Below are 20,946 nucleotides of genomic sequence, written 5' to 3'. Positions count from 1 at the left end.
AGCCTTCTGAGAAGTTAGGACTACAAGCATGAGCTACTAGTGCGTGGCCCATCTTTTATTTTTACGAACTTGCTTTGTTTTGCTTCTTTCAGCTTGACATACATCATAGAGTACAATGGAAGCACTCAGAAACCACAGGTTTTCCACTATATCAATATAGATGTGGAAATTAACATCAGTGATGGAATTTTCAACCAAGAGTTCTACCAGGGATGCTTTCTTATGTTTTTGATTTGATCTTTTCAACAAAACCTTTTATTGTTATGCATTTTTGACACACCGGGAAATTAACAAACTAATGATATATACATACATCTTGCTTTACATTATTTAGACTACTGAATTATTTATTACACACCCAAAATGTAATTGTAGTTTTTCATTATGGAAATACATGCCCATCAATACTTTCTGAATAATAATATAAAACATTCTGTGTCAAGAGACCATTGCTCTAACCATGAATCAGAGTGGCTCTTGCTGCAAAGAGAAACTGATTTTGTAAATGAAAAGTAATGGATTGTGTATTGCCATGCCACAAATGGAGGAGAAGCACCTTTGCTTACATCCCAGCTTTCCAATTTGCAAGCTATATGAGATTACTTGAGCTCCCATGGCTCACTATCTGCCATCTAACAAATGAGATTGGACTGAGAGGATAGGTCAGTGGTAGGGCACATGCTGAGTACATACAAGGCCTGGGTTCAATCCCTAGTGTATACACACACACACACACACACACTAGATACACTTAATAAACAGTGAGTGCAATTAATGTTATTGTTAGTATTTATTCATCCTTTAGTACTAGCTGTCCACCCTATTTTCAGCCACAACAAGAAGACCATTCTTTTTATCTTTTTTGTTTTGGTTTGGTTTTTGCCAGTATTGGGGCTTGAACTCAGGGCCTAGGCAATGTTCCTGAGCTTCTTTTGCTCAAGGCTAGCACTCTACCACTTAGCCACAGCACTACGTACAGCTTTATTTGTGTATGGGGTACTGAGGAATCGAACTTAGGGCTTCATGCAGGCTAGGCAAACACTCTACCACTAAGCCACATTCCCAGCCCCCTCTTTTTATCTTTGAATTACCACATTTCACTGTGATAATTCCATAGATGTGTACAGTGTACTTTGAAACAGTTCACCACCTCCATTATATTTGCATACTCCCTTCCTCCCTTCTTGAAGACTGTTGAAGCTCCCTGCCTATGGGTTAGCTCTAAATAGGTTCACATTTGATGTCAATCATAAGCCCTCGATAAATATTATTTTGCTTAGAATAATATCTTTGGAACACAAAGTTAAATCACAACTTTTTACAGGCAGAAATAATTTTTTAAGTTGGCAAAATATACATATGCAAGAATTATTCTTGAGAATATATGTAGAAATGGAACCTTTGGGTTCTCCTTCCCACCCAGAAAAGAAAAAAAAAGGTCCAATGGGTCCTCTGGAATTTATATATTCAAGAATAATAATTTTTCCTTCATACAACACATATTCATATGGAACCTGGTGCTAAGTCATCTGTAAAAAAACTGTTTCTGGGTCAGAGTTTCATATATATATATATATCAGAGAAGCTCCTTTACTGAGACTGATTGAAAGAATTTATATAAAAAAGTAAGCAAAATAAAGGAAGGAAAAATAAATGACTAAAAGCAAAATTTTAAAAATAATTATTAATTTGTGTAAAAAATGATCACTACATTCACACATTAAGAAAAAGAAGAATCTATAAAGTTTCCTGCAACTTCGTATGTTGAGTTGCTTTTAAACACTGCCTTTATTATAACAATTTGCTTTTATTATAGTAATTCTCAATTGCATCTGGGATGCATGAGAAAACACGAGGCTCTTTTCCGCTGTGGTTCAAAGAATTCCAGTGGAACTGGAAGTATGGCCATATCACTGTGGGAACATGAAATTTTCTTGAAAATATTTCCATTAACATGAGCAGTTAAGAGGCTTAATATTTTTAACCGAAGGCAGCAAAGATCTTCTCTTAGAGAATTAAAAAATATTCTAAGTCCCACTTTTCTCCTACTGAGAACCTTTTTATTTTATTTTATTTTATTTTTGGGGGGGTTTGGTCGTGGGGCCTGAACTCTGGGCCTGGGCACTATCCCTCAGCTCTTCAGCTCAAGGCTAGCGCTCTACCACCTGAGCCACAGTGCCACTTCCGGCTTATTTTTCTTTTTGCTTATGTGGTGCTGAGGAATCAAACCCAGGGCCTCAGGCATGCAAGGCCAGTGCTCTACCACTGAGCCACCTTCCCAGCCCCAGAGAAACTTTTTAAAGCATAGCTATGACTTTAAGGGTGCTCAGAAAACATCAATAGTTTTCATAAAGTTTCAATAAATACCCCAATGTACAAGTGCTTAGAACAGCATGCTCACTAAAATGCCACTGCCTTGGTACTTTTGGAGACACTGCAATTCTGACTTTATTCCTAGTTAAGATCACCAGGCACTGAGCTGGGATGAAGTGCTGTCTTCTCACAGCTTCCAGTGTGGCATAATAAACATCCCTTCTCACTGGCGGCAAACCTCTATAATCCTAGTTATTCAGAAGGCTAAGATCTGAGGATCTCAGTTCAGGGCCACCCCAGCAAGACAAATCCACTTAAGCAGAAAAACAAAAGAAGCTGGAAGTGAAGGTGTGGTTCAAGTTGAGTCACAACTGTGACCTCTCAGGCTCTAAGTTCAAATCCCAGTTCTAGCACTTACATGTACACACACATACACACACACACACACACATAAAATCAACTAATTAAAAAAAATCATGCCTATCGTGTATGTAGGGCAAGTGGCTATCTAAACCTGCAATGTGGGATTCCTGGAGTTCAGTGCTGGGTTCTAGTATGGGGTGAATTAGGTTAAAATTTCTGAAAGAAGAAACAGAATCACTTCATCAGCAGCAGACTCTACTTTGCTAGTAACTCATACTTTGATGACTTTTCTTTGTTAATAGAAAACTAAGACTAAGATGAAGCTGGCTGGTCAGACCCAGAAAAACAAAGATTTTGGCAGCTGCAGTCACTAAGTTCATAAACGTGATTATCTGTTGAAAAGCTGCTTGACTACTCTAGCAAATCCACTTCTTCACATCTGTACAAGAGTTAGATATAACCACTTTCTTTACAGTTTGCATAAAGGCAAGTTGCAAGGAGCCCATGGTAGTCTGGAGGAAAGTTAGTTTCTCTAGATAGTAAATTAAGAAATACTTTCTGGGCCTCCTTTGTAAGTAGCTACTTCCAAAAATATCTTAGAAGATATTTAGCCAAGATCAAGTAGACGGTGTTAAGGACACCAGGAAGTGGTTATGAGGCCTTTAAGATTTGTTTGTCAATTCTGTCCTTGGCACTAGGCACTTCCTTGGGAATTCCTTCTTTGTTGAGTCTGATGAACCACTCTGACAAGGAACTATTCCTTATGACTTGGAAGGAATCAACAGGTCTAGCAGGAACCATTGCCTCTGGTGCATTAACTGGTTCTGTTGCCTCTTTTCTGGAAGTATACAACTACATATTCTTAGACTAAGATTTGACATCCATAGGCATCCATTTTCATCCTTTCCTTCTTTATTTAGAAGCTATTTATACAAAGCTTCCTTCTCTTGATTCTCACCACACACACACACACACACACACACACACACACTCCCCACAAAGCTGTGCAGTGCAGGCTCGTTGGCTTTGCATTCTTTATCTTTTTTTTTTGTCGGTCAAGGAGCCTGAACTCTGGGCCTGGGCACTGTCCCTCAGCTCTTCAGCTCAAGACTAGTGCTCTACCACTTGAGCCACAGCACTGCTTCCAGCTTTTCCTGCTTATGTGGTGCTGAGGAATCGAACTCAGGGCCTCATACATGCAAGACAAGCACTCTGCCACTGAGCCACCTTCCCAGCCCAGTTTATCTTCTTTATACGAGTTCTGATGGTTCCGGACAAGACAATCCTCCTCAGTAATTATGCCAGTGGTTTCCTGGCCTCCAAAGGTCATTCAGGCATGCAGATTGCCTAAGTTTTCAGTTTCAACACCTCTGAGCTGGTTAGCCCAACATTTGGTTCAGGAATCAGGCTCAATAAGCCTGACTGGTACTTTTGGAGATGCTACAACAATGCTGACTTTATTCCTAGTTAAGATCACCAGGCACTGAGCTGGGATGAAGTGCTGTCTTCTCACAGCTTCCAGTGTGGCATAATAAACACCCCTTCTCACTGTCGGCAAACCTCTATAATCCTAGTTATTCAGAAGGCTAAGATCTGAGGATCTCAGTTCAGGGCCACCCCAGCAAGACAAATCTACTTAAGCAGAAAAACAAAAGAAGCTGGAAGTGAAGGTGTGTTTAAGCTGAGTTACAACTGTTACCTCTCGGGCTTTATGTTCTAGCACTTACATGTGCAAATACACACACACACACATACACACACACACACAATCAGGCTCAATAAGCCTAACTCCTGGAACACCAGGAATAGGAGTTTAAACTTCTATTCCTTCTTCTATCTCATTCCTAGTAATATAAATGGCAGCCAGTGAAGTACTGATAAAGCCATTTTGGATCATCCACTTATGAAATACAGTGTAATTGCAAAAAATGAGGATGCTCATTTAGAACAATTGCCCCTATCTATGATGAAAAACATCACAGTATATACAATATAATTCTGAAAAATTTTGTGACTATTTGGTATATTTGAGGAATATCAAGGAGTACAATACAAACAGCAGGTTAGAAGGTATGAGGGCTCAGAGTAGGCAAAGCAAGGGAGTTCAGATCTGAGAGGATTTGAGTCATTGTGGATATCTACAGATGCAAGAAAGACAACTTCACAGCTGCCAGGTGCTGGTGGCTTGCACCTGTAATCCTAGCTACTCAGGAGGCTGAGATCTGAGGATGCTCAAAGCCAGCCTGGGTAGGAAATCTGTGACACTTTTATCTTTAATTAACCACCAGAAAAACTGGAAGTGGGACTGTGGCTCAAAATGATAGAGCCCTAGCCTTGAGCAGAAAGCTTAGTGACAGTACCCAGGCCCTGAGTTCAATGAATGATATCCCCCTTGCCACCACCCCCCCAAAAAAGAAAGAAAACAACTTCAGTAAACATCTGGATTTGATTATCTACATTTACATATTGAGAGTGAGTTAAAAACCATGGAACATTGTTTATTTGTTTTTTTGTTTTGTTTTTCTGTGGTGTTGAAGACTGAATCCAGAGCCTCCTACATACTAGGGAAGTGCTCTACCACTAAACCACACCCCAAACACTGAACTCTCAATATTTTTCGTTTTGTTTTGTTTGTTTTGGTGATTGCACCAGGAATTGAACTCAAGAGCCTCTCATTCTCACTCAGTTCTTTAGCTCATAGCTTTTGAGCCACACCTCTAGCTAGCATTTTTTGTTGGTTAATTGGGGATAAAGTCTCTTAAACTTTTCTGCCCAGGCTGGTTTTAAATTGCTCTCCTAGATAACAGCCTCCTGAGTAGCTAGGATTACAGGTGTGAGCCACTATTAACAGCCCATATAAACTGGTAAATGAATAAATGAAATGTGGTCTACTTATATAATTAAATATTATTCAGAAGCAAAAACAAATGCAGTAGCAATACATCCTACAATGTGGATGAGTCATGTAAAAAGCCAGTCATTAAGGACTGCCTATTGTAAGACCCCACTTATATTAAAATGTTCATATTAGGCAAATACAAAGACAGAGAGTAGATTGGTGGTTATCTTGGCTGGGGGGAGGGAGAGGGATTGGGATCTCAAGGTTAAATGGCACAAAGTTTTTCTGATAATTTTAAAAATTATGATAATGGATATACAACTGAATATACTAAAATCCATTCAATTACTCACTGTACTCAGGTAAATTGTATGGAATATGAATTATACTTTGATAAAGCTGTTAAAAACTACTCAGAAAACTACTTTTGTGTTTGTATGTGTCAGTACTAAGACTTGCCCTGAGAGCCTGGGCACTAACCCTTAGCTTTTTGTTTTTTTGCTGAAGACTGGTGTTCTACCACTTGAGCCATAGCTCCACCTCCAGCTCTTTTGGAAATAGGAGTGTCATGGACTTTCTTGCTCACACTGGCTTTGAACCATCATCCTCATATCCTAGCTTCCTGAGTAGCTAGGATTACAGCATGAGTCACCAATGCCTGGTTAGAAAACTACTTTCTATAAAAGATCAAAATTAGAAATATCCATTAAAATTATCTCAAGAGCACAGACTGTTTTACTTGAAAACCTCTAATAGCAGTGGTACTCACTAGATACTATGTTGAAAATAAACTATACAATTTGTGGGTGGGTGCAGGAGGGAAAATTGGGAGAGGGTGAGGGAAGGGGTGACACTGTCTAAAAAGAAATGTACTCTTTACCTGACTTATGTAACTGCAGCCCCTCTGTACATCATCTTTATAATAATAATAAAAAAGAAAGAAAAAAATCTATAATGAAGTCCATATTTAGTACATGCTCAATAAGTACATAAATTTATTTAAAATAAATTTTAAAGCATTAAATTCCTTGGTATTATTAAGAACAAGTGTTGTGTACTTGATTCATCATTCATAACTACATAATATCTAAATAACAAGTATTATTCTTATTCATCTAACACAATAAAAAATCCTTTGGAATTTGTACCGAAAGTTTTCTGAGCATCAGTTTTATACCTTCTTAACTATGCACTGCTAAACTAAATTTAAGTTCATTTCCTGAACGTTATTCAAATCTTAAAAAGGGAAGAAGAAGGAAACATGTCAGAAGCAAGACAGAGATGGATGGAGGTTTTACTACAGATGATGCAGATGTGTGGTTCTCAGGTCAGAACCAATTTGTCCCCTCTGAGACTCGTGTTTAAATTTGATCCCCAATGTAATGTTATTAAGACATTGTGGGATATGTAAGAGGTAATTAGTTGCTCTGTATAATTAATATATGCTAAAAATAAAAATAAAATAAAAAGAAGTGGTTAGGCAATTGGTCTCTGCCCTCATGAATAGATTAATACCTTTCTGGAAGGACTGAGTTAATTCTCAGGGGAATGAGTGAACTGAGTTTGTGCTCTTGAAGGACTAATGAAAAGATTAGTTACCAAGAGAGAACATTTTTACACAGCAAAGCTGCCCCTGGTATGCTCGCCCTTTAACACAAGCTCCTTTGCCCCTCAGTTCTAATATGTTATAATACAACATCAAATGCAGACACTTGATCTTGGAAAAATATCTACTCTTCATAAATCACTCAATCTCTATGCTCTGTTCTCAGCCACTGCAAAATGGTATTCAGCTACTGAATGGAGATATGTAGAAAGGAAATCTTTAAAAGTTTAGAAGGGGGCTGGGAAGATGGCTCAGTGGTAGAGCGCTTGCCTTGCATGCCTGAGGCCCTGGGTTCGATTCCTTAGCACCACATAAAGCAAAATGAAAAAAGCCGGAAGTGGCGCTGTGGCTCAAGTGGTAGAGCGCTAGCCTTGAGCTGAAGAGCTGATTGACAGCGCCCAGGCCCAGAGTTCAGGCCCCACAACCGGAAAAAAAAAAAAAATTTAGAAGGTAAAGAACATTTTTTATATACTAGAAATGCTATAGAATGTACTGCTAATCTTCCTAAGTGTAAACTTTGTAAAAAAAAAAACTACATTCCATCATAGCATAATCTTCCTAAGTGTAAACTTTGTAAAAAAAAAAAACTACATTCCATCATAGCAAAAATTAAACCAAGAGATAATAAACTCTGAGTATATAAAAGCCACATAGAGAAAAGACGTTTTTTGTTTGGTTTTGTTGGTCGTGGGGCTTGAACTCTGGGTCTGGGCATTGTTCCTGGGTTTCTTTTGCTCAAGGATAGCAATCTACCACTTAAGCCACAGTGCCACTTCTGCCCTTTTCTGTTTATGTGTTACTGAGGAATTGAACCCAGGGCTTCATGCATGCTAGGCAAGCACTCTACCACTAAGCCATATTCCCAGCCCAGGCAGAAACTTTTTGAAGAGTCTCAGGGGTACAGCAGATACAGATTTGACAAAAGGGATTGCATCAAAATAAAACATTTCTTTCACAGCTAAAGACATACTTACTAAACTAGAAAGACAGCCAACTGATTGGGAGATCTTTATCAGCAATACATACAACAAAGCCTAATAGCCAAAATACACAAGGAGCTCAAGAAAGCAACCTCTCCCAAAGCCAATAAACCAATGGGCAAAGGAGCTAAGGAGAGACTTCTCAGAAGATTTAAGAATGGCAAAGAAACACGAGGAAATGATTAACATTCCTGGCCATAAGGGAATTGCAAATCAAAACAACTAGGAGATTCCATCTCACCCAGGTTAGATTGGCCAGTATCATGAGTTTGGACAAATGCTAATGGAGATATAAGGAAAAAGGATTCCTACTGCACTGGTAGTGGGAATGTAAACTAGTACAATCACTCTGGAAGAAGTCTGCAGGTTCCTCAAAAAACAAAACATAGACCTTCCCTATGACCCAGCCATACCACTCCTGAGCATCTACCCCATTGCAAGCCAGAATATTGCAAATTCACTTGCACATTCATCTTCACGATTCACAATAGCCAAGATAGGGAAACAGCTCAGATGCCCTACAATAGATGAGTGGATCCAAAAAATGTTGCACCTATACACAGTGGAATTTTTCATAGCCATTAGAAAGAGTAACACTATGTCATTTGTTGGAAAACGGATGGACCTAGAACAAATCATTTTAAGTGAGGTAAACCAACTTCAGAGAAACCAGTGGTCTTATATGCAGAAGCCAGAGCTAAAATACTCTAGGACTTGATAAATTATATAGGACTCTAGGCATTCACACACAGTGAGACTAAAGGGGGTACTCTTTTTTTTTTTTTAATTAGTATCTTAGATTGACAAAGAATTGAAAGACATCTGGAGTTCTTTAGCTTTTATATGAGTTGGGGGAGAAAATCACACATTTAGGACAGCAATAAGTAAAAGTGATATTAATAAATTCTTTTTTTAATTGTGAAAATACCGTACAGAGGGGTTACAATTACATGGGCAAGGTAATGAGTACATTTCTTATCAAGCATTGTTGCCTCCTCCTTTGTTTAATAAATGCTTACTTTTACATAGCACTATCAGAGTAACAGCATTCTTACACATACTTGTTCTTCTATATAGTCTTGAACTTGGCTTTCTTTGACATATAACTGAGATTCAAAGATTATAGTGCTAACTCAATAATAAGCATTTTTTAATCTGTTGATAATTTTCTTTTTTCTTTTTTCTAATTTTTTTATTGTAAAGATACTATACAGAGGGTTACAGTTACATGAGTGAGGTAATGAGTACACTTCCTCTTGAACATTGTTACCCCCTCCATTGTTTTCCCCCTACCATCCCCTCCCTCCCTCCCTTCCCCAAGGTTCTTTTTTTTTTTTGTGATTAAGTGATTACTTAATTTCCGGTAATTCACAGTATTGTGGAATAATGATGCTCGTTTAAAGTCACAAGTTCATTCTAGCTTTCCTGGAGCAAATTGTCTATCACAGTTAAAGGGGGTACTCTTGAGGGAAGTACACAAAGGCACAATGCCTATGTGCCTCTAATGTAAAATAATATTTAATGAAATTAACTCCAGGAAATGGAAAAAGAGGGTTTTTGTTGTTGTTTGTGTTTTTTCTTTTTGTCTTGTTTGTTCATTTATCTGTCTTTGGGAGGGTAAGGGGGACACAGAAATGGAGGAATAAAGGGAGAACAAATGCAGCAGTGGTAGACACTATGTTGAAAATGAACTGCACAACTTGTGGGTGGGGATGGGAAGGAAAAACTGGGAAAGGGTGACACTGTCCAAAAGAAATATACTCTTTACCTGACTTTTGTAACTGTAACCCCTCAGTGTATCACCTTCATGATAACTATTAAAATAATGATACTAATGAAGAAGAGGATTAAAAAGGACAATTCAGGTCTTGTCACAACAGTCCTGGGAGAAAGAAATCATTCAACATGATGCTTATTTATTTGAAAGAAAAAAAATCCATAAAGCATCCAATTGATATCAGGGATGTGTTTGTTTTCTTATGGCATCATGACAGCAGAGTGTGTGTGTGTGTGTGTGTGTGTGTGTGTGTAAAAAACCAACATTAATGAAAAAATACTGGAAACAATGAAAAAATTAAACACTTCTATTTCTCGCAGTTTATCCTAAGGAAACTATCAGTGCACATGTATTTATCTAAGTAAAGGTTCCTAACAAAATTATACAGTGACAAATTAGAACTAATCTAAATACCTAACATAGGATACTATAAATTGTTATAGCTATAATTATGCAAAAATATGCAGTCTCTTCATGAGGTAATGTTATAGAAAAATAACTAATGATAAGAAAATATGTTCACATATTTTAAGAAAACAAGCAGATGAAGCAGATGGAGAATATAATTCCCACTAAGAAAAACAAATAAATTTTATACATTTACAGTCACTGAAAAACATCAGTTGTTTTTTTTTTGTTTTGTTTTGTTTTTGGGTCTGGTCATAGGGCCTGAACTCTGGGCCTGGGTGCTGTCCCTCAGCTCTTCAGCTCAAGGCTAGCGCTCTACCACTTGAGCCACAGCGCCACTTCCGGCTTTTTTCTTTTTGCTTATGTGTGCTGAGGAATCGAACCCAGGGTCTCAGGCATGCAAGGCAAGTGCTCTACCACTGAGCCATTTTCCCAGCCCCCAAAACATCAGTTTTTGAAGTACCTAATTACTAAAGAATTAGTTTTTTTTTTTTTATCATATCTGAATCAGTTAATCTGAAAATGGACAGTTACTTTTCTCCTGAGTATTGTATGTATTGTGCTCAGTTCTACCTCTACCATTCTAAGCAATTCTCTGTATCACAGAGATTGGAACCACTACAGAGAACTATAGTTTATTTTCTCATAGTGAAGTTTTGGCTGAGATTTTAAAGAAAGATACTTAAGGCATTTGGAAGGCAGAGAGAGGGAAAAAAATCATTGTCTTCCAAAAGAAAAAAAAGATTTGTAAGCATATAGTGGCCATGAGGCTTGTTGCAAATAATTTAACAGAAGGACAGCAACTCATAGAACCAGATTCAGATAGTAACAAGAAGTTGTGGAAGGACTTCTGAAATGAGCACACAGTATAAGGATTTTCAGTCTCACATGAATGCTTACCATGAACATTTACTGATGAGAAAGCTTTTGAAATCAGGAGAACAAAATGACTCATTTTGTAGGTAGCACTCAGCCTCTTCCCATCCACAGCAGGCCCATAAACGAAAAGAGGCATTTTTAGACATATAAGGATGAAAGAGGTTAAATACAGTCTAAATAAATTGTATGCAACTAAGAAAATAAGACAATGGGACCTTTTGAAATTGTTCGGGAAGTCGGGATGGGAGCAAGAAGAGTGACAGAGAGAGTGAGATTGATTGGAATATATTATAAACATAGGTGGAAAAAAAATAGGTGGAAATTTAACAATAAAAATCCCTCCCTGTATAACTAAACTAATACTCAATATTGTCAAAGAAAAAGAAATAGGTATTTTCTTTTATTCATGAGTATCATTGTGGATATTTAAAATAATTAAAACTGAATAAGAAAAAAGCTACTATATATCAACATATACAGAGTATAGCAAAACAGATAGAGAAAAACCATAGCCTTAAATTCAAATATTAAAAAAGAAGAAAAACTGAAAACTTTATGAGTGTAGTATTCAACTTTTTTTTTTTTTTTTTTGTCCGTCATGGGGCTTGAACTCTGGGCTTGGGCGCTGTCCCTGTGCTCTTCAGCTCACGACAAGCACTCTACTGCTTGGGCCACAGAGCCACTTCCGGTTTACTAGTGGTTTATTGAGATGAGAGTGTCATGGACTTTCCTGCCTGGGCTGGCTTTGAACTGCGATCCTCAGATCTCAGCCTCTTGTGTAGCTAGGATTACAGGCATGAGCCACTGGTGCCCGGTGTCAACTTTAAGCTAATAGAAACACAAAATAAGACTGAAGAAAATAATAGAGATGCACAGAAACTAACAGAAAAGCAAAAGATTAAACAATAAAAATATAGGAAATGGAGTTGTGGCTCAAGTGGTAGAGTGCTAGCCTTGAGCAAAAGAGCTCTGAGTTTAAGGCCCTGAGTTCAAGCCGTTGGACTAGCATAAAATAAATAATAAATAAAACAAACAACAAAACCCCCATAAAAATATAAGGAATAAACAAATAAGAGTAGAAAATGTAAATTAGTTTTCTGAAGCTGATGAAATGAACAGATTCCAAGAAAGTTGTAAATTACTAAAGCTAACTCTATAAAAAGTAAAAACTTTTCATTGTTCTGTAACCAATACAAAAATCAAATCAACAGTTTTAGAACTCATTATCTTATATAAGCTTACACAAAGAATAGAAGAGACACCTACTCACTTTATAAATTTAATGTATTCTTGATACTTGGATGCCAAAGTCAGACAAAGTTCAAGAAAAGAATTTTACTTATAAATCTATTTTCCAGTATATTAAAAGACTAGCAGACTTAGCATTGTATTTAAAAATAAAATCTAGTATAATGATCCCAAGCTAATTCCAGGAATAAAAGATCACTTCAACATAGGAGATCTATTAATTAAACATATTAATAAATAAAAACTATCATTTCAATAAATGTAGGACGTCTGTTTAAAAGTCAATACATGCATTAAAATTCAATATCCAGTGATTATTTAAAAATATTATTCAGGAATAGAGGAGAGTAATCTTAATCTGTGGAAATATAACAACAACAAAAACCCTTATGAATTCTAGTATAGCTTGGAAGAAAACTACAGTTAATTTCAACTCAACTAGTGGAATGCCAGCAAAAGAATGGAAGAAATATTCCATGAAATGATACCGAAAAAAACACCAGAAGTAGCTAAAGTAGAATAGATTTTGAGTAAAATAGATTTTGAGTTTAAAGTGTTATAAGAAACAAAGAAGGACCTATTTTAATGAAATATATTTGTTTAAATACAATATATTCTCTTGGTATATGTGTTAGTACTGAGGTTGGAACTAAGGGCCAAGGTATTCTCCCTTAACTTTTTCACTCAAAGCTAGTATACTACCACCTGAGACACACTTCCAATACTGACTTTTTGTGGTTAATTAGATATAATTAGATATAATTAACCACAAAAAAAGGTCCATCTTATGGATTGACCTTTCTGCTTGGGCTGGCTTTGAACCAGGATCCTCAGATCTCAGCTTCCTGAGGAGCTAGGATTAGAGTCATGAGCCATTACTGCCCAAATATATAACATATATTCTTTTTTTTTTTTTTTGTCGGTCGTGGGGCTTGAACTCTGGGCCTGGATGCTGTCCCTCAGCTCTTCAGCTCAAGGCGAGCGCTCTACCACTTGAGCTACAGCGCCACTTCCGGTTTTCTGGTGGTTTATTGGAGATAGGAGTCTCACGGTCTCTCCTGCCCGGGCTGGCTTTGAACCGCGATCCTCAGATCTCAGCCTCCTGAGTAGCTAGGATTACAGGCGTGAGCCACCGGCGCCCGGCTTATAACATATATTCTTAACACAATAAGAATACATAACAATTACAAACATCAGACCATCAAAACACATGAAATAAAAATTGATAGAATTGAAAGAAGACAGACAATTCTCCAACAATAGTTAGTGATTTCAACACCCTACTTTCAATAGTGGCTAGAACAAAACTGAAGATAAGCTGTGAAACAGAGCAATACTATATATATATATATATATAAAATCATATACTAGGGCTGGGAAGGTGACTCAGTGGTAGAGTGCTTGCCTTGCATGCCTGAGGCCCTGGGTTCGATTCCTCAGCACCACATAAGCAAAAAGAAAAAAGCTGGAAGTGGCACTGTGGCTCAAATGGTAAAGCGCTAGCCTTGAGCTAAAGAGCTGAGGGACAGCGCCCTGGCCCAGAGTTCAGGCCCCACGACTAGACCCCCCCCCCAAAAAATGAAAAAATCATATATTATATATAATTATATATTATATTTATATACAATTATATTATATATATAAATATAATATATTTACACATTATGCATAATTATATATTATATAATATATGATTATATGTTATATATAATATATAATATATAGTAATATATATTATATATAATATATAATCATATATAATATATAATATATGATTATATATTATATAATATATATAATTATATAGTGTTCAATATATATATATTGAACAACACAGTCTAACCAAGCAAATGTAACAGAATTCATACATTCTACCCAACAATATAATGCTCATTCTTCTCAGCATAAATGATACTTTCTCAAGCAGATCAAATTCTGGACCACAAATTAAAGTGCAATATATCTGGAAAGAAATATTATGAAATTTATCTTCAAAATATAACAAGATAAAATTAGAAATTGGTAATAAAAAAGTCTTGAAAAAAATCACAAATTGGCCGGGCATTGGTGGCTCATGCCTATAATCCTAGCTACTCAGGAGGCTGAGATCTGAGGATTGTAGTTCAAAGCCAGCCCAGGCAGGAAAGTCCACGAGACTCTTTATCTTCAATAAACCACTCAGAAAACTGGAAGTGGCACTGTGGCTCAAGTGGGAGAGTGCTCATCTTGAGCTGAAGAGCTGAGGCATAGTGCCCAGGCCCAGAGTTCAAGCCCCACAACCAACAATAAATAAATCAATAAATCAATCAATCACAAGTTGAACAGCCAATAGAGCAAAGTAGAAAGCACAAAGGAAATCAGAAAATTAAATGCAAATCAAAACCACTATAAGACACCACACATAGCACACTCTCCTGAGTAGCTATCAGAATATTGGCAAGAGTGTTGAAAAACTGAAAAGAAAGACAAAAAGAACACTGAAAAATTGGAACCTGAGTATACTGTTGGTGAGAATGTAGAGCAATACAGATGCTGTGATAAAAAAGGCAGTTCTTCAAAAAATTAAAAATAGATTTTCCTAAATGATCCAGAAATCTACTTCTGCTTATATACTCAAAAGAATTAAAAGCAGGATTTCAAAGAGATATTTGTGTACTCATGTTCACAAAAAGACCATTTGTAATAGCTAAAATGTAAAAGCAACCTAAGTGTCCACTGACACATGAATGGGCAAGCAAAAAGTAGTATATACATATAATGATATTGTTATTTAGCTTATAAAGAAGGAAATTCTACTTTGTGATATGGCACATCTTTTTTTACAACTACATAAAGGTTAAAAAAGAAAAACCTTCAAAGAAAGAAATTCTATCTGAGCACTGGTAACTCACATCTGTAACACTAGCTACTCATGAGGCTGAGATCTGAAGATCAAGGTTCAAAGCAAGCCTGGGCAGGAAAGTCTGTGAGACTCTTATCTCCAATTAACCACCAGAAAACCAAAAGTGGCACTGCGGCTCAAATGCTAGAACACTCACCTTGAGCTGAAGAGCTCAAGGATAGCACCCAGGCCCAGCGTTCAAGCCACACTACTGATAAAAGAAGGAGGAGGAGGAGGAAGGGGGGGGCGGAGGAAATTCTGACATGTTATAATATGTATAAACCTGTAGACAATATACCAGGTGAATAAACCAATCACAAAAAGGCAAAGGCTATATCATTGCACTTATAAAACATACCTAGATTAGTCAAATCAAAGAGCAATATTAAGATAGTAAATTTTATATGTATTTTGCCAAACATTTAAACTAGGTAAGAGGATAGTTTACAATCTGGAAGGATAGTGGAAAATTTCTTAAAATACAAAAAGCACAAACCACAATGGAAACTGCAAATTAAATTAACTATATTTAAATATGTGTTTGTTAAAATATACCACAAAGAGGGCAAAGTTATGTCACACACACACACACACACACACACACACACACACACACAACGCAAAGAACTCATAAGAACAAGAAGAAAGCACTAATAAAAATAGGGAAGAGGCTGGGAATGTGGTTTAGTGGTAGAATGTTTACCTTACATGCATGAAGCCCTGGGTTCGATTCCTCAGTACCACATAAACAGAAAAAGCTGGAAGTGGAGCTGTGGTAAAATGCTAGCCTTGAGCAAAAAAAACTCAGAGACCATGCCCAGGCTTTGAGTTCAAGCCTCACAACTGGCAAAAAAGTAGGGAGGGGGAGTGGGGAAACAGCAAATAAGAATAGAGTAGGAAGTATGAACAATTAATAAATATATGCATGTGTGTTCCTACCTTACTGATAGTCAGCAAAAAGCAGGTTAAAAAGCAATGAGATATCATTTCATACATATTATAACACCAAGTATAGGTTAATCAATATTTGTTTTGGAAAAGTGAATCCTCTAGCTCTTATTTATTTCATTGTATTATAACATATAGTATTTTATTATTTAACTTTGTGTCAGTACTGGGTTTTAACCCAGGACCTTATGCTTGGTAGGCAGGCACTTTAACACCTGAGGTATACTTGTCCTTTTTTTGCGTTATTTTTTGAGATAATGTCTTACTTTTACCCGTAGGCTGGCCAGGGCTGTGATCCTCCTACTTATACTTTTCTGAGTGTAAGTTAGGTGGCTCCCAGTGGGAGAGTGCGTGCCTTGCATGCATGAGGCCCTGGGTTCGATTCCTCAGCACCACATAAGCAGAAAAAGCTGGAAGTGGCACTTTGGCTCAAGTGGTAGGGCACTAGCCTTGAGCTGAAGAGCTGAGGGACAGTGCTCAGGCCCAGAGTTCAGGCCCCATGACCGGAAAAAAAAAAACCAACAAAAAACCAAGAAAACTGTGGTCAAGGCCTAATGAAAGTACAAGACCAAATAAACTGAAAAGGACTGGGAATGATGTTCAAGTGGTAGAAAACTAGTAAGTACAAGGCCCAGAGTTTAGACACCTGCACCAAAACCCAAAAGTTTTAAACTATATATTATTTAAAAATGTATATTAAGCTGGGCACCGGTGGCTCATGCCTGTAATCCTAACCACTCAGGAGGCTGAGGATCATGGTTCAAAGCTAGCCTGGGCCAGAAAGTCTGTGAGACTCTTGTTTGCAATAAACCAATAGAAAACTGGAAGTGGTGCTGTGGCTCAAGTAGTAGCCTTAAGCTGAAGAGCTGAGGGACAGCGCCCAGACCCAGAGTTCAAGCCCCACAACCAACCAAAAACAAAAAAGTATATTAGTTTATAGAAAAATTATAAAAATGATCAGGAGAGTGAAAATACCAAACATGAAAGGAGTGAGGAGAGTGAGGAGTGGTTATCATTAAGGAAGGGCACAAAAGAATGACAGAATGTCAATAAAGTTCTATTTCTTCAGCTAGGAAATATAATGTTTTTATATGCTCTTTTGTATATAGATATGTTTCATAAGAATTTTTATGTCAAAGAAAGAACACTTTCAAACCTAAAGCCTTTTTATGAGTGTGAGTTTCTTACAATGATCACTTCTGCAATGACCACAGATCTAGTCTGGTCCTAAAGACAATAAAGCTACACAGTTTGAGAATGGGGCCAAGTTGTTACTCAGGAGTCATCAAGTAAAGCATAAGCAGATGCTGAGGCTACTTGCAGATACACAAGAATTAAATAATGTATCTGGGAAAAATATGGGGAGGCAAATGAGAAAACGTGGAGGAGTTAAATCTATAGTATATGTCATATCCTACATTAGGACCCAGGGAAATTTCATCATTAGGAGGATGAAGTATGCCAAAAATGAGGCAGTAAAAAGGGACAAGTAGTCTCATTTTAAGAAAGTGTGATGATACAGAGTGCTTGTGTAGCATGTATAAGATGTTGTGTGCACATGTATCTACACACACACACACACACACTCACACAAAAGGAAAAGAGGGAGGTAATACAAGCAATTAGAAAAGAAAAAAGAACTATTATTTTTCCAGATCGTTTTTGATCTTTCCTCAAAAACAAAGAAACCCCAAACTTCCCAATCTAAAGTTTCCACAACACTTTTTGAACAAATGGACATTATTTAGCCTAATGGTGTTTTTCTTTTCGTTTTTAAGGCAGCAAAGCTGACACTTCAATGAAATCATTATTTCTCTGAGGCATTACTGTACTGTCAATGTCTGTCAAATTGTAGAAAAGTCAAATTCCCACACAGTATCCTAAGTTCCAAGGTTGTGTTTTGAAACAAATTTAATTAACAGAAAACAAAACTTTTGTTTTTGCTAGAATGAAAGCTCCAGCCCAGCCCTGAAAGACTGCTTTCTGGGGTACTGTTTCTGATACTCATCTGTCCCCTTTTTCACACTACCACATTCTTTGCCTATTTTTCTAGTTCAAGGTGATCCAGTTTATAGAGCACTGATTTCTTATACCAGCTTACTTTTAGATAGGCTTGTTGTGACACTTTCTTTGCATGTTATTCTAGTTTCACATCTTCATCACATGGACTGTGGAGGCAATCAGTCCTAAATTTAAATCGTAGAGCTATCAGTTACAAATTACACACAGATCAAGACCAAATAGAGTTGAAGATCTGCACCTTAATTGTAGATCGTTCAAGAAACTCCTATTCCACACTTTAAAAATATTTATCTACATTTCAAAGGAAGCAAAGAAAACAGTGTTGTTAGAGTAAAAATATCTACTAAAATTAGAGTTTGATGATCTCAGAAAATAGAATCCTTTCCCCCACCCCTCTTAAATTCAACTATGACCGACCTCACTGCTCTAACTCCACATCTACAGCAATCTTTGGGTAATCTCTCAAACATTAACATTGCCCACTGGGGGCCAAAATGATCCTGTGACCTGTTATCAGAACCATCGAAGGCAGGGAGCTATGCTATCTTTTGACAAAAAAAAAAGGGGGGGGGGGAACAACCAACTGTATGCCTCATGTATGCCTCATATTCAGATAGACAATTATAGAACAGATCTCACTGACAGAACAGAACCACGCAGTTCTGAACAACTAGTGGGTGTGAGCTTTCAAAATAATAATTCACAGCTAAGGAGCAAATTATCCACCCAGCCTCCGGGCCTGAAGTATGCATGGGTTCATGTAACACAATGCCTTTCAGGGCTTTAGTTCCTGAACTGCTGATGAGTTAAGCACTGACTGCAAGAAATCCAGAACCCAACCTGCCCACACTCTGCAGAATCAGGTCTGGCACAGCGGCTGTGGGGTGGCGATTTCTCCCGCATCGCGCTTTCCCTGCGTGAGCGCCGCCCACCCATTCCCGGGTGAATCCACAGGGCCTTGCCTGCCTCTCCTTTCTCCTCCTGTCGGCCTGGTGCTGAATCATGAGCCCAATGTCTCTGAAAGGTAAAACCGAAGAACAAAGCCACCCTGGGGGCTGGTCAGAATGGGGTTGCAGGTCGGGGTGGGGCAGAAGGCCGAAAACCACAACTTTGTGTTCTCCCCTGATTTTCTCTACCTAACCCCCAAATTAAAGCAAGTATCGCAGCCCCCTCTCCCGGGCGGCCCAGGTCTGCAATGCTGAGCCTGGACTGGGCGCGCTCCGCCCCATTGTTTCGCTGAGCTGCACGCCGCCTGGGGCCCGCGCCCTGCCCGCGCCCTGCTCCGCTGCCGCCGCTGCCGCCGCCGGGCCTGCGCCGGCGGGCTCGCAGCTCCCGAGCACACAGGGCTGGGGGTTCCGCCTGCTCCAGATCCAGATGCCTCACTCTTCTCCACCAGGGCCACCACAGCCCCTTGCTCACCCTCACCGCCATCCTGACAACTGATGGCGAAAGCGGACCACACAGTGCCCACAGGCGCCTGCCGGGTGGGTGCTGTCCAAATGCTGGGCAGAGATGGCGAGGGGGTGGGGGAGAAGCGGGAGGCCCGGCCTGCACCCTGCGGGGACCCTGGCCGCCACCACCAGATTCCGGGATGCGGGTGCCACTGGGCCTTGGTGCCTGCAGTCCAGTGGCAGCTCTCCGCCGCGAACGCTGGCACCACGCAGCTCTCCACCCACTCCCAACTCCAGATTCCCCCGCAGGCTGCAAAGGCTGCCCTTCGCGACTCACCCCAACTGTTTCTGTCCCTGCGGTTCTTGGCCATGGTGGTCCGAGGCGGAGGGCGGCGAGGAGCTGTCACCGGGCTCTGTCTTCTCCAGGCCCGCAGGTGGCGGGCGGTGGGAGGCTCCGTGCCCGCCTGGGCGCAGTTGGCTCACTGAGGATGTTGCTGTGGCGCTGGTGGGAAGGAGTGGGGAGGAGAAGGGAGGAGGAAGCGGATGAACTGAGCTCAGCATCACAGCCCCAGTGCACGCCCTCCGCACCTCAGCCCACCCCCAGAGCGCGAAGACAGTGGCACACACGCACTGCAACAGTTTTGGTGGAAAACACACACAAATAAGCCGCACCCTCCCGCACACGTTCTCTAAGAATCTATCGGCATCATCCAGTGACCGAAATACACAGTCCATGGCCATGACTGCATTATTCTGGATGTCCAAATACCTGTTTCGTAGGACAGTTACACAGCACAAAACATGCTGGCAACAGAGAAACAGCCAAAGTAGTTAAAACAATCTGTATTTACCCACCAGGCATCTTTTTAAAAATACTTTAAAAGCCAGGTCATGTTAGTAAAGAATCATTTTCATCTGTGTATACTGAGTAGGTATGCATTTTTAAACTAAGCAAAATTTACATCAACAAGACTACAATAAGCTGGAGAGTCATCATGGTCTGTGACTAGTTCACTGTCTAGTGAGCAACATTTCCCTGGAGATTTGGAGTTGAGAGTCCCCAAACAAATCATACCACATGGTTTGTCTAGGTGGATTCTGGCAGTTATAAAGGTTAAAGAAAATTCTGAATGAAAAGCAAAAGGCAATACTTTTGAAAAATATTCTGTGTGTGTGTGTGTGTGTGTGTGTGTGTGTGTGTGTGGGTGGGTGGGTGTGTGTGTATGTGTGTGGTTGTGGGGCTTGAACTCTGGGCCAGGGTGCTGTCCCTCAGCTCTTCAGCTCAAGGTGA

General features: G+C 39.0%; 1 protein-coding gene across 3 annotated transcripts in view; it reads right to left on the bottom strand.

The window, feature by feature from the left end:
- Atl1 (atlastin GTPase 1) overlaps positions 1-20,946 on the bottom strand; it is a 77,915-nt gene that overhangs the window by 43,982 nt on the left and 12,987 nt on the right. For all 3 annotated transcript variants that reach the window (XM_070027912.1, XM_070027901.1, XM_070027922.1), the window contains exon 3: positions 19,993-20,157. In XM_070027912.1, the coding sequence (XP_069884013.1) occupies positions 19,993-20,026 (34 nt within the window). In that variant the 5' untranslated portion in view covers positions 20,027-20,157. The remainder of the gene's footprint in view (positions 1-19,992; positions 20,158-20,946) is intronic.

This window comes from Dipodomys merriami, unplaced genomic scaffold, assembly GCF_024711535.1.
Source record: "Dipodomys merriami isolate MVZ:Mamm:240054 unplaced genomic scaffold, mDipMer1.0.p SCAF_1, whole genome shotgun sequence".
Taxonomy (NCBI): Eukaryota; Metazoa; Chordata; class Mammalia; order Rodentia; family Heteromyidae; genus Dipodomys; species Dipodomys merriami.
The sequence above is the reverse complement of the archived record's forward strand: the minus strand, read 5'-3'. Positions and strand labels throughout refer to the sequence as shown.